Raw genomic sequence first — 14,729 nt, forward strand, 5'->3', positions numbered from 1 at the left:
TTTCAATGAAAAACTTCATTGCTGGAAGGACTGGACATGTTCTGCTGCTCTTGATTTGACCATTAGGGGGGGTATTGGGCAATGACTAAATCATCCTCTTCCAGTAGTTCTCCCTGACCCATGGTGAAATGCATAATCATAAACTGAAAACCTACAATGTGAAGAAAGAATTCTGAGCAGCAATCTCAGCTATGTGATCATGCTGTAGTAATGTTTTTAAAATGCGATAATCAATTTCCCTGAAGACAGGTGTTCTAAATTTTGAAGTGCCTGCCCAGTTGCTGATCGGTATTCTAAATTTTGCTGCAGAGATGCTGTCAAAAAGCTTTATGCAGTCTATAGCAAGCATTGTCACTACTGCACTCAAAAACAAGTAACCTGCCAAAAGAAGTGTGAATATTTCTGATAAAATAGCGTATACAATTTTATTTTGACAGAACAGTGTAAATATAGATTTGCTAAATTTTTTTACTGGCAAAATCTATAAAATTGCTTTATTAAAATAAGAGGCTGGTTGATGTAAACGTAATGGATTATTAGGACCTGTCTCTAAGCTTAAATATGTTCAACTTCTATTTACAGTGAGTCATGTATTGCAGTTTATATTTAATTTATTCTCTTCAAATGCATAATGCACTTTTAATGTCAGACACTACTGAAAGTGGAGAGTAGTTGTAGATATCACTATCTTCTCAAGGCCAACTAAAGATGGATAATAACTGCTGCCCCAGCCAACAAAGCTAATATCCCATGAATTACTTTTTTAAAACTGACTAATAAAGCAAATAAACTAAGCAAACATGCAGAAGTGACATTAGTTGGGAAACAAATATTTTGTAATGAGGCTCCTTTAATGGCTTGATTCATGTACTCTTAACAGAAATGCCATTCCCCATCTATCTGCAATATAGTATAACTTAAGTTGATCTCCCTTAACTACCCAACTGGAATCAAAGTTCAGCTTTTAGGAAAAAGAACAGAAGTCCCTTTTCAATACATTTCATTTTATGGTTTGAACATATCTATGAGGCAAATGATATGTTGCCTTCAGAAACATGTGAAAAACAACATGCTTTTTTCTATTCCTACTCTGATCGGGATCTGAGGATCATTTGATCTCGCATAACAATATGATGTGCAATATTAATCACTATTCACTGGCATCTGATGCCAGTGTTAATTGAATTGTAGCCATTGAAGGATCATTGCAGAAAATTCATGACATACTTTAAAAACTAATTTTTTTTTAAATTTGAAAAATAATAATGCCAGTTCTAAATTGTTTGAGCTTGCTGCAAGCAGTTTGGATGTCACCTTATGCCCTAAATTAAATTCTTGCCTTGTAAATGTACGTGACACTAATTGTCCAGAGTTTCTAACCATTGTAACTAACTAGGTTGTCAGTGGAGTTCACGTTTTCATGTATTACTGTGGACCTCTTATGGGAAAACTTGGTTATTTCCACAGGAAGAACAGAAAGAACTCAATGAGATAATAGCCAAACGACAAAAGAAAGGCAAACAAGAAGATGAAAAACCTGCAGAGGAGAAAACAATCCTACACCGTAATGCATTTAGTTTGTTTGTCTACACTTCCAAACATGGGGTTGCAATTGTGGCAATTGTGGTAATTGGGGGTGAAGAATTGACTGATGTTTTTGTATTATTTCTTGACATCAATGATATGACTCTATTTGAATGTAGTGTAAGCTAAAGGAGTTTGTTTATCTCTGGGATGAAATACTTTTAACTAACTCTCTTGTAATTCATATCCTTTAATATCCTCTTTCTTTATCATTCTTTCTTTCTTGTTCCCAGATCACTTATTGTCTCCATTTCCACATCCAACATTTACGTTTTAATAATGTCATTTAGACATACAGTGAATCCTGTTCATGAAAAGAATAGTTAAGGAGGATTCTCCAACAACAGCTTATATTCATAGACTGTAATATACAAAATGCTTCTGATAAGATTTGATATTGAACAGCATTAGATATTAGGGCAGGTAACTAAAAACATAGTCCGAGTGGGAGATAAGAGATTTTACCTGCTAGTATCCTTTAATACCACATGTACTCATGTAAAAGTCGATCTCATGTATAAACACACAATATTCCAAAAGTGGCCTAACAAATGTGCTGTACAGCTGCTACACAATCTCCCAACTCATATATATACTCAGTGCTCTGACCAAAAAAGAAAAGCATTCTAAATGCCTTCTTCACTATCCTACCTACCTGATACTCCACTTTCAAGGAACTATGAACCTGCACTTGAAGGTCTCTTTGTTCAGCAACATTCCCCAGGATGTTACCATTAAGTGTATAAGTCCTGCCCTGATTCGCCTTTCCAAAATCCAGCACCTCACATTTATCTAAATTAAACTCCATTTGTCACTCCTCAACCCATTGGTCCATCTGATCAAAATCCTGCTGTACTGTTCTTTGCTGACCACTACACCTGCAATTTGGTGTCATCTGCAAACTTACTAACTATACCTCCTATGTTCACATCCAAATCATTAATATTAATGACGAAAAGAGTGAACCTAGCTCCGATCCTTGTGGCACATCACTGGTCACAGGCCTTCAGTCTGAAAAGCAGCCTTCCACCAAAACCCCCTTGTCTTCTACCTTCGAGCCAGTTCTGTATCTAAGTGGCTAGTTCTCCCTGTATTCCATGTGATCTAACCTTGCTAATAGTCTCCCATGAGGAACCTTGTCGAATGCCTTACTGAAGTCCAAATAGATAACATCCACCACTCTGCCCTCATCAATCCTCTTTGTTGCTTCTTAAAAAAACTCAATCAAGTTTGTGAGACATGATTTACCACGCACAAAGCCATGTTGACTACCCCGAATCAGTCCTTGCCTTTCCAAATACATGTAAATCCTGTCCCTCAGGATTCCCTCCAACAACTTTGTGGGTGGCACGGCGGCACAGTGGTTAGCACTGCTGCCTCACAGTGCCAGAGACCCGGGTTCAATTCCCACCTCAGGTGACTGACTGTATGGAGTTTGCACATTCTCCCCGTGCCTCCGGGGGTTTCCTCCGGGTGCTCCGGTTTCCTCCCACAGTCCAAAGATGTGCAGGTCAGGTGAAGTGGCCATGCTAAATTGTCCGTAGTGTTAGGTAAGGGGTAAATGTAGGGGTATGGGTGGGTTGCGCTTTGGCGGATCGGTGTGGACTTGTTGGGCCGAAGGGCCTATTTCCTCACTGTAAAGTAATCTAATCTAATCTAATCTAATCTAATCTAAACTTGCCCACCACCGAAGTCAGGCTCACTGGTCGATGGATCCCTGGCTTTTCCTTATTACCTTTCTTTAATAATGGCATCACTTTAGCCAATGCTCCATTTTGTTTTTTAAGTTCTATCCATGCCGCTTCATTTGAGAAGCCTTTTAAGATAACGCCACTCCTTAATACTGTCATTGATTCCCTGAGCAATATTGTGACACTCTCTTCTCTTTTAGCTCCTTCCCTGTCTTGCTTGAAGACCCTGTATCCTAGAATATTGAGCTGCCAATCCTACTCCCCTCTCAACTGTGTCTTCGTGACAGCAATAATATCATATTCCCATGTCTGAATTCGTGCCTTCAACCCACCTGCCTTGTTCATCAGACATCTAGCATTGAAATAAATAGCATCCAACCTTGACAAACACCCTTGTGCTTTAACTGGCCTGGACTGTCTATGCCTTCTTGACTCTCTTGCTGTTGTTTCTAATTTTGGTAATTTATCTCTCGCTGCTGGCCATTTCTTTGGATCCCACCCCTAGCTAAGTTAACTGGTAAATCTCTGTGCAAGAATGCTCGTCCCGTTTAGGTGCAACCTGTCCACAATAGCTCCCAATGTCTCAGAAATCTAAAGCCATCCCTCCTGCACCATCACTCCAGCCACTCATTCGCTTAAACTAACCACCTCTTCCTATACTCACTCACACGTAACACCGGAGGTAATCTGGGAATTGACTTTTGGGTTCTGTTCTTTAACCTACCTCCTCGTTCCCTAAATTCTACTTTCAAGACCTCATCCCTTTTGCTACCCATGCTGGAGCAATATTTGCCACAATCCATGTCTGTTTGCCCTACCCTTTCCGAATGTCCTTCGGCCGCTTAGTCTCATCCCTGACCCTGGTACCTGAGAGACAACATAAAATCCTGGAGTCTCTTTCGTGGCTGCAGGAATGCCTGTCTGATCCACTTACCATGTGAGCCCTGCTGATATTCTTCTTCCCCTCTTGTTCAGCAGACCCACTCATGGTACCATGAAATTGGCTGTCACAGCTTTCCTTTGCACAGTCATCATTCTGAATCGTATCTAAAATAGTGTATCCATTAGTGGATGACCACATTGGACTCCTGTACCACCTGCCGATCTCTACTCTGCCTTGTGGTCACCCATGCCCTTTCTGCCTGTTCAACTTGTGTGACCATTCACTGAATGTGCTATTCATGACCTCAGCATCACTGATTCTCCACAATGAATCTAAATGTTCTTGGACTCCTGCAATGCATGAATGAAAGATATATCCACAGTAATGTTGGGGAGGGAGTTAACCCACAATGCTCCTGGAGAGGACATTCTAGGATTTTGATGCAGCCACAGTGAAGGAATAGCGATATAATTTGAAGCTGAGATAGTGGGATGCAAAGTGATAAAGGATGTTGATTATTGTAAACTATAAATGATGTTGTCTGTTCTGACAACTATTCATATTACCTTAATTTGTTTTACTCCTTTATAAGTTAATTTATCTTTCATTTTTCCTTCTCATTTTCTTTATAGTGCTGGTCCATGCAGCCATTCAGTTCTGAATGAGCAGCTACAGCATTCATACATTTTGTACAGTGTTTCACTTTACTGCATTTGCAACAGAGGGAAACGTTACACTGATGAGATTCACCATTGGTGTACTAAACATAGACATGTTGCAAAAAGTAAGATGGCCACCAATTGCTTATTTTGGCTCGGGAGCTTAAATCATGGAATTACCTTCATTTGAATATAATCAAAATAATGTGAAACCATAAAAATGCAGTTCAGAAACAGTGTGATCTCAATTCCAAAGGCAGAATGATTTTTTTGCTTCCTGCTGTTGAAGTTAACTAGGCAAGAGTGTAAGAAATTTTAGTTAACTTCTTACATACTTTTAAATGCTGGTTTAAGATCAGAATTTCGGAGGAAACACCTTTGCGGACTGCTGGAAACTTAGAAGTTTTGGCTGCTGTTTTTTTAAACTTCTGCTGTTAAACAACTAACTCTGGTAGATTATTTTGAAGTTTCTGAAAGCAATGACTCGAAATTAATGAGAGGTTGTGCTTAACAGGTGAGAGATATTAGTGATGAAATTTTTAATTTCAGGCACAGATTGTCAACATTAGAAACACAAATACCATACAGGGTATAGACTTGAGCTTTCTATTCTGCATCAACAACATCCATCATCCACTAACCTAGAAAGAACAGCCCCCAATGCACCAGTGTGCATTTTTTTCCCATTTCTGTGCCAGATGCCCTGTGGCCTCTGAGTAAGATTAGGAACAGTTTTGCACTCCTAAGTATGCAATAGATTGGATAGAGTTATTTCAGGAGAAAGTGAGAACTGCAGATGCTGGAGATTAGAGCTGAAAAATGTGTTGCTGAAAAAGCACAGCAGGTCAGGCAGCATCCAAGGAGCAGGAGAATCGACGTTTCGGGCATAAGCCCTTCTTCAGGAATGAGGAGGGTGTGCCAAGCAGGCTAAGATAAAAGGTAGGGAGGAGGGACTTGGGGGAGGGGCGTTGGAAATGCGATAGGTGGAAGGAGGTTAAGGTGAGAGTGATAGGCTGGAGAGGGGGTGGGGGCGGAGGGATCGGGAAGAAGATTGCAGGTCAAGAAGGCGGTGCTGAGTTCAAGGGTTGGGACTGGGATAAGGTGGGGGGAGGGAAAATGAGGAAGGTGGAGAAATCTGCATTCATCCCTGGTGGTTGAGGGTTCCTAGGTGGAAGATGAGGCGTTCTTCCTCCAGGCATCGTGTGGCCATGGTCTGGCGATGGAGGAGGCCAAGGACCTGCATGCCCTTGGCGGAATGGGAGGGGGAATTAAAGTGTTCAGCCACGGGGCAGTTGGGTTGGTTGGTGCGGGTGTCCCAGAGGTGCTCTCTGAAACATAGAGTCATTTCACACAAGGTCCCTACAATCAATTTGAACGGGATTTCAAGCAAAGTCACAGAAGTGAAAGGTCAGTGTCTACCCAATTTTCCTGAGGTTTAGTATTTTAATTTTGTCTTACTGTACCTTTTAAAGTGATTTTGTAACTGTTTCTGTGATTGTACTGTAATATGGAGAGGCTGAACAGACTGGGGCTGTTTTCCCTGGAGCGTCAGAAGCTGAGGGGTGACCTTATAGAGGTTTACAAAATTATGAGGGGCATGGATAGGGTAAATAGGCAAAGTCTTTTCCTTGGGGTTGAGGAGTCCAGAACTAGAGGGCATAGGTTTAGGGTGAGAGGGGAAAGATATAAAAGAGACCTACGGGGCAACCTTTTCACGCAGAGGGTGGTACGTGTATGGAATGAGCTGCCAGAGGAAGTGGTGGGGGCTGGTACAATTGCAATATTTAAGAGGCATTTGGATGGGTATATGAATAGGAAGGGTTTGGAGGGATATGGGTCAGTTGCTGGCAGGTGGGACGAGATTGGGTTGGGATATCTATTCGGCATGGATGGGTTGGACCGAAGGGTCTGTTTCCTGCTGTACATCTCTATGTCTCTATCAGTTTTACATTCACGTACTGAATCTTAAATTCCACATTATAAATTAACAGAGAGTAAGTCGCTGCAAGTGCATTGAGTTTGCATCACAGACATGCAAATGCCAATTTTTAGGATCGCATATCGATGTGATTTAATTGTTTCTTTTTAGAACGACCCAACTAATGTTTTATTCAGCATTGTCTATTTATTAAACACATATTTTACCTATAAGAGAATTTTGTGTCTACTTGTATTTGAAAAGAATATATCTTACTGATAAACTTGTGATTAATCAATGGATAAGACATTGACAAGGTTTACGCCATCTTTTTATAGTCAAAGAAATGTATGACTACCAAGGAAGGTCGTACCTTCACATTCCTCAAGATCTTGGAGTCAACTTACGATCTGATCAACCACCTGAGAAATGTTACCTTCCCAAGAAACAGCTGCATGTATGGACTGGACATACAAAGGTACCATTTAAAATTAGCGTGTTCCACATCTTGTTACATTTCCAAAGTAATAATTTTAAACTCACAACTGCATGTGTAGTTATATCTTTAGTTGTTCTTTTGGGGTTTACTTCAGATATCTCAATCTGGAGTTTTACAGAAATACAATTCATAGTATTTGGATGAAAGTAGGAAGTGGATGGTGACCCATTGCATCTCCATTGGGTAGAAGCAACTGAAATGGCTGACAGCTTTTTTTGTTCAGATATTGTTTTTGTTTCCTGGAGTATATACTGTTAGACATTTGAAATGGGTGTGTAGGATTACCTGGTTTAACTTGTAATTATCTTGAACATCACTGAAAGTCACAGTAATGGAAAGAGAAGCATATTTCTAACATTTCTCAACCATTTATGTTATTTTGTTTTAATCTTCTGTTGAAACTTGGAGCATTTGTGCCAATTGTTTTAATTCACTAATCTACACTATAGCTTAACAAACATTCCTGTTGGATGCTTCCTCTAAAAGATTGAGTCACAGTATGCCATCCTTTTGTGGCCAATCCATGCCAGGGTGATCAGAGATCTGGATTGTCTATATTAAGCCAAAAGTCACAATTTCCACAGGCAATGCCACACCTAGGTCAAATATGGGGAGCATTTCTTATATGAGGAGATGGTGATATAATGGTAAAGACATGGAACTAACAATCGCAATGCTCTTAGGATGTGAATTCAAATCCCACCACTGCAGCGATTCAATTTATTCAATTAATCTGGAATATAAGGGTAGTCTCAGTAACCTTGAAACTATCATCAATTGTAAAATAAACTGATTCACTAATGTCCTTATCTGACCTAGCCTATTTGAGATTGCAGAGTCACAATAATGTGGTTGATTCTTATTTGCTGTCTGAAATGGTGTAGCAAGTGGCTTAGTTCAATTCAGGATGGGCAGCAAATGCTGGTATGAAGTCACAAATTCTTTTTTAAAAACCCAGCAGAATGGCAATGCTGCAATCTATGATCTTATGATCTATGATCTACAGCAAAGCTATCTGCAGCTTCTTTGCAGCATTGCCATTAATGTTCAACTGTAACCTGAAACTGGGTCAATCCCTTCAGGTTTGTTGCAAAGCTAATTTGTACTGATAGACCCTCTACCTTTACTCTATGGTACCATGTCCACACAGTCATCTCTCTCCTCCTTAGTGAGGAGTAGAGTTTCTTTCTTATTTACAGACATGCCTATATTTTATGTTTTGTTCTCTCGATTTTTGTTTGCCAATTTTAATCCATCCTTACTTTGTTAAGAGATTCTCTTCCGGATCTCACTGGCATCTTTTAAATTGTTTGTCCTTTATTGTGACAATTTCCTTTAATTGACCATTTAAGTTTGTTTTGTATGTAATTTTGTAACAAATCACCAGTCTTCTGCCTTGAAACATCCATATTTGCATTTATAAGCATATAAATCAGCTCAGCTACATCACAGTGAAATCTGAGCCGCACCTTTATTACCCTGCTGGTTTTATAGTTTAGTGTTTAAGTACAGAATTCATGAGGCATGTTTTACTGTTCTGTTTGAAGCTGTCAATTTACTTTTGAAGAACAGCAGTTCATCATTTACTTGATAAGATATAAAGAACTTACATTTATATAGTACTTTTCTCCACCCTATGGTATCCCATCGTACTTTATAGCCAATGAATTATAATCTTTTGAAGCAATGCTGAGAAACGCAGCATTGAATTTTCACATATCACTGTCTCACATATAAACAACCAAAAAAATTAGGTTCTAATGTGTTGGTTGAAGAATAAGTATTCCCAGGACACGAGAAATTCCCCAATACGTTATTGAATCATGGAATACAATTTTTTACTATCCATTGAAGAGGGCAGAAAAGTCTCCATTTTGTCCCAACCAAAATTCAGCTCTTCCAATAGTTCAGGGTACCTCTTGTATTCAAGTGCCAGTTGTGGTTATGTATCCAGATGTTTGGAATAGGGATTTAATCCATTATGATCAGAAAGTAGTACTATTGAACCAAGGATGGCAAATCATAATTACTTGGAACAAAGAAAATTTACAGCCCAGGAACAGGTCCTTCGGTCCTCCAAGCCTGAGCTGATCCAAATGTACTGTCTAAACCTGTCAGTCAATTCCTAAGCATTTGTATCCATCTGCTCCCCACCTACTCATGCATCTGTCCAGAAGCATCTTAAATGAATCTACCATGTCTGCCTCTAGCACCTCTGCTAGCAATGCATTCCAAACATCCACCACCCTCTGTATGAAGTACTTGCCTCGTGTATCCCCCTTAAACCTTCCACCTCTCACCTTGAAAGCATGACCTCTCGTCATTGAATCCTTCACCCTGGGAAAAAGCTTGTCTTTATCCACCCAGTCTATACCCTTCATGATTTTGTAAACCTCAATCAGGTCCCCCCTCGATATCCTTTTTTCTAGTGAAAATAAACCTAACCTACTCGACCTCTCTTCATAGCTAGCACCTTCCATACCAGGCAACATCCTCGTAAACCTTCTCTGCACCCTCTCCAAAGCGGCCACATCCTTGTGGTAATGTGGCGACCAGAACTGTACACAGTATTCTAAATGCAGCCGAACCAATCTTAACCTGACTTGCCAGCTCTTCTACTCAATACCCCGTCCAATGAAGGCAAGCATTCATTGCCTTCTTGACCACTCTATCCACCTGTGCAGCAACCTTCAGGGTACAATGGATCGACACTCCCAGAACTCTCTGCCCATCAACTTTTCCCAAGGCTCTTCCGTTCATTGTAGAATTCGCTCTAGAATTAGTCTGGCCTAAATGCATCACCTCACAGTTGTCTGGATTGAAAGCCATATACCACTTTTCCATCCAACTCTCCAGTCTATCTATATCCTCCTGTATTCTCTATCAGTCCCTTATGCTTTCTGCTACTCTACCAATCTTTGTGTCATCTACAAACTTGCTGATCATACCAACGACTTATTTGGAGATGGAAGAAAATTTAAAGAAAAATGTGAAGTAATGGTGAGTGCCCAGTGATGTTTGAGATTCTTCAAAACGATTAATTTATTTTTCCATCTTTTGTTTTTCTGGTTTGATTTTTTGTTGTTTTTGCTTTTCAGACGATACACCTTTTTTTAATGTCTCTGTGTCTGTGTTCTTAGCACTGTCTGACTTTTACCAGAATAAGTCTGTGCAGTAAATGTTGATAACCTCTAGGACATCATCACTAAGCCTGATCTATTCTTGCCATGACTTCCAATTGAGCTCATTTGATAGAAGTTACAAATGATATGTTTGGCTGAACTTTCTTGCCCGAGGTCTGTTGTGTGTCCTCGCCAATGATGTGACTGAGATAACTTAATTTAGTGCAGAATAGCAATAAAACCTAGGGCTGTCTATGCAGTTCAGTGTTGCACATCATAATGGTGTATTAATTCAGTGATAGTGGAAGGTTGTTTGATGTTGTTTATAAAATTAAACTTTACAAAATGTACAACTCAATCTGATATTATTCACAATTTATTTGTCACAATGTTGTCCTACTAGTTTATTGGAAACAGTTTTGCAATTTGAACATTACAGTGTGTTTTTGGTACAGTAATGATATTGTTTTAACTTCACCCATCCTCACAGCCTATGGCCATGGGCTACAATCCCCAGTCAGGCAGGCAGCCAAAGTGATCCTATTCTGAACATGGCATTTTCATCATTATATAATGAAATTACACTTTCTGCCTCTTTTGTCTCTCTTTTTCTCTCTGCCTCCCTTGATTTCCCCTCTTTCTGAACTGCTTTTGGAGCTTCTTCCAAAATGCATCAATGAACAGAAGTACAGTTTGTATCTGAATATCCGCGTAGGAACATCAAGCAAATGTTCTGATCTGAGCCAACTCCTTCAATTACAGTGCACTCTACTTGAGATGTTTCAGTAGCATTCTGAACCACAGAGAGTGGAATTTCTGTAGTAGCGAATCAGAAGCAACCATTTGTCTTGTTAAGCTCCCTCTGAAAACAGAAACAGGGTCAATCAAAAACTCCCAGATTTTTGCCATTTCCAAAGTTGCTGATTTTGACTGTAGCTATTCACCCTTGCTGTCAACCAGGTAACTAGTCAGATTGTTATCCTTTACTGCAACACGTTGCCATGCAAACATTAATTTTCAGTCTTCCGAATAACTAGAAAACTGCTTTTGAGAGCTTTGGATCTATTTATGACAAAGCACAATGTTTATTATATTTGTTTTGTTATCTGGAGTGCCTTCAGTGTTATATATAATTCTAAACTTTTTTGTTTAGAAATCATGTCCATCTAAGCTGATATTTCCATCTGTGCTGAGCAATGATGTGCTACTGTTAAGCAACTTGATAATTTTGTTAGCAAGCAAGGAGAAACAAAATGCATTAGACGCAATTGGTTCTTGTTTTTTATTTTTGAGTGTGGAAGAACTAATGCAGCATCAAAAGTGTGACTGAGAGGATAGGAGAGACACCAATTGAAGTCTCTTTCCATGACAGAAGAAAGCAGTGTATGTCATATCCACAGTTGGCTTATAGTTTTGAGAAATGGGGGGAATAAAATAAGGGAGATTCCTTTCAAGGAGGGAGATCTAATGCCCTCTAACATGGCAGGTTTTGCAGTGTAAAGATAATGGTTGTGTCCCCACCACTATCCAGTCTTCACCTCAATTTAGGTTTATGGTGGAAAGGTCCATTGATGGTCTTCCTGGCCTCCCATCCTATCACTATTGCTATTACCCCTGTAATAAGCAGGACATTCACCACTTGGAGAGAACAGTATACAAATCCAGGCATGGGTGGGGTAGCAATGGAACCTCATTTGAAGATACCCATTGCCTTTGAAATTGGGGTCTGATGCTGCTGAGTGCTAGGAAATGAAAAGTTTAGTACACTCATACTATGCCTGGCAAATGCCATGTATGATCTTTAAAGCGTGCCCTCACACTCTCAATGCTGACAGTTTGTTCAAGTTCAAAATGGTCTGCATCGTTAAATCAAAGCTGAAGTATATATGGAGTTCTAACCATCTCTTTTCTTTGCTTGATGAACAGTAACATCAACCTCACAAACAGATTATGGCATGCTTCCATCTGGGAGAGATGATTGATATGCAGCATACAGTCTATTTAGGTGGTGTATCTTCATTTGGGCACCCTAATTGTTGGCTGTGAATGCCAATTCTCAAGAGGCAGATTCTGCCACAGATGCCCTAAAGGAAGTTGCCAAGTGACAATGTGGGCTGTTGCTTTTGACAATGGCATCTTTTATCCAAGATGCTAGAGCCTCTGGTTGTCTTGATGCGCTATCATTTCATCAGCTAGTGACTCCCAGCTGCCTTCATCATGGTTTGCGCACATCCTTGAAGTGGAACCTTGCGGTCATCTGACTCCAGTTTCCTCACCATATCGAATGATCCTCGACTATGTGACTGTGTTTCATTCTACAGACACCCTGAAGCTTAAGTTATGGAGATGGGTTAAGATGACTGGAAAAGTGAAGACAGAATGGAACCCAATTTCTCACTTTTGTCTGTTATTAACACGTACTCAGCTTTTCATCTGTGTTGACCTGCTATCTATAATCTCCTTGTTTACCTACCCATTTTATATCTCTGTCTCTCTTCAGCATAAATACCACATATCCTAGCTGCTAAGAGTTCTGATGAACGGTTACCGGACTCGAAGCATTAACTCTGCTTTCTTCCATCAGATGCTGCCAGACCTGCTGAGTTTCTCCAGCTATTTCCGTCTTTTAGTGTCTGCTAACCATTTCCAGTGTAATCAGGGACTGAGGTGGAGCACCTTTTCTCACAACCACACTTTACTTGCTGTTTGTATCTTAAAACCAGTACTGCAATGTCTATCATATGGTGCTTTGTTCAATGTAGAGATTGTACAGAAGTATACCTGCCTTGTATTAGTCGATATTTCCTTAGCACACTTTCAAAAAGGTAGTGAAGACAGAAGGCAAATGTCAAAGAACTAAATAATGAGGGGATATTGTTATGTTCTTGAGTTCTGCTATCAGATATAATGTGAATCAACATGAAAGGTTGGGAATCCACTTAAAAAATAACATATGCCAATAAATGTGAAAAGGTATCAGAAGTAAATGCAGATTAGTAATAATCCTCTTGATGTCCACACCATCATAAGTACAGATGTGCAGCCAAATCTATTCATTGTATGTGACATTAAGAAGATTTTTGTGCACAGCTTACAACCACCCTCTTAAGAGCAGTTAGAGATGGTAATAAATGCTGGCACAACCAGCAAATTCCATATCCTGTGAATGATGTTTTTAAAGCATTCACTGTATATGGGACATGAGAAAATCCCAACTATTATGCTGAAGACTTGTACATTACAGAAAATTGTCTAATTAAATCATAAATAAAAAGCAGGAAAATAAACCTAATCCTGGCAATTTTAGTCTTAGTTTGATATTGGCTGCTGAAGTAATTTTCAATCTTTTTATGTTTCAGGGTGTCAGTGCTATTCGATTATTTCCAACATCTGGTCACTTGCTTTTGTCCTGTTCCATGGACTGTAAAATCAAGGTAAAGATTTACTGCACTGCTTCACAGTTTGTCATGTCATTTACCTAGGGTGTAATAGGTTAGAGATAGAGATTTGAGAGTCATTGCAGCAAAATAGTATAATTAATAGGTTCAGAAATCATCTCTGAAAATGACTATGAGCTTTGAACATTTTGTCACCTGAAAATCAAATAAAGAATATTTTTGAAGTAAATCTTCACCTATGCCCTTGTTTATTTCCATGGTGTTTATATATGTAATTTTGATATGAATATGAATTGTGATTATTCGAGGAAACATTGTGTGTACTATAAGGTAGTTGCATTATAGAAGCCATGAGAGCAACTTCTTTGAACTTCCTAACAAAGATTAGATTCCAACCTTCCACAGCTCCTTCATCTCTGCTGATGTTAATTTCAACTCTCTTAATTTTGCATGGGGGAGTTATTTTATTTCAATGTAGACTTTCTGCAGCTATAAAGATAGCTGTGTCTTGACATCTAACTTTTATACGATATTAATGTTGGTATATTGAAAGTAATCTCTGCTTGAGTCAGTGATTTCAATAAAAACACATAAAATTGGCTACACAATTTAACATAATTCGATTCCTTCCAAATTAATAGCTACAATTTGCTTCTATATAATATAATATAATATAATATTTAATGTAACAAGTGCTGCTTCATAGAGGAAGAAAAGATTTGATTCTAAGCTGTGGTAATAAACTTGGGCAAGGTGCCTAAAGCATACTTGGGTTGACAAACTGTGAAGTCGTAGAGAAAGAGATGCATGAATTTTGTGAAAGAATCATGGAGGGAGAGATGAGTTGCTTAATGATGGAATGGAAAACCAGGTTTGGAATATGGAAAGAGGTGTAAGACTGGGGTGAGGTCTTGAAGGTAACTGAAGTGCAAAGTGGCAATTTTGACTTCAGTGCCTTGGAAACAAGTATCAGTG

At 39.3% G+C, this 14,729-nt stretch overlaps 1 protein-coding gene and 1 long non-coding RNA gene across 2 annotated transcripts in view; one reads left to right on the forward strand and one right to left on the reverse strand.

Moving 5' to 3' along the window:
* Positions 1-14,729, forward strand: part of cdc40 (cell division cycle 40 homolog (S. cerevisiae)) — a 130,637-nt gene that overhangs the window by 55,601 nt on the left and 60,307 nt on the right. The window contains exons 6-8 of the mRNA XM_043687120.2: positions 1,468-1,564; positions 7,074-7,213; positions 13,716-13,790. Of these exons, the coding sequence (XP_043543055.1) occupies positions 1,468-1,564; positions 7,074-7,213; positions 13,716-13,790 (312 nt within the window). The remainder of the gene's footprint in view (positions 1-1,467; positions 1,565-7,073; positions 7,214-13,715; positions 13,791-14,729) is intronic.
* LOC148150655 (uncharacterized) overlaps positions 10,770-14,729 on the reverse strand; it is a 32,373-nt gene continuing 28,413 nt past the window's right edge. Inside the window, exon 3 of the long non-coding RNA XR_015754378.1 lies at positions 10,770-11,218. This is a non-coding gene — a long non-coding RNA (uncharacterized LOC148150655). The remainder of the gene's footprint in view (positions 11,219-14,729) is intronic.

Source organism: Chiloscyllium plagiosum, unplaced genomic scaffold (assembly GCF_037043375.1).
Source record: "Chiloscyllium plagiosum isolate Xiang-an unplaced genomic scaffold, Cpla_swu_hap1 HiC_scaffold_3, whole genome shotgun sequence".
NCBI classification, from domain to species: domain Eukaryota; kingdom Metazoa; phylum Chordata; class Chondrichthyes; order Orectolobiformes; family Hemiscylliidae; genus Chiloscyllium; species Chiloscyllium plagiosum.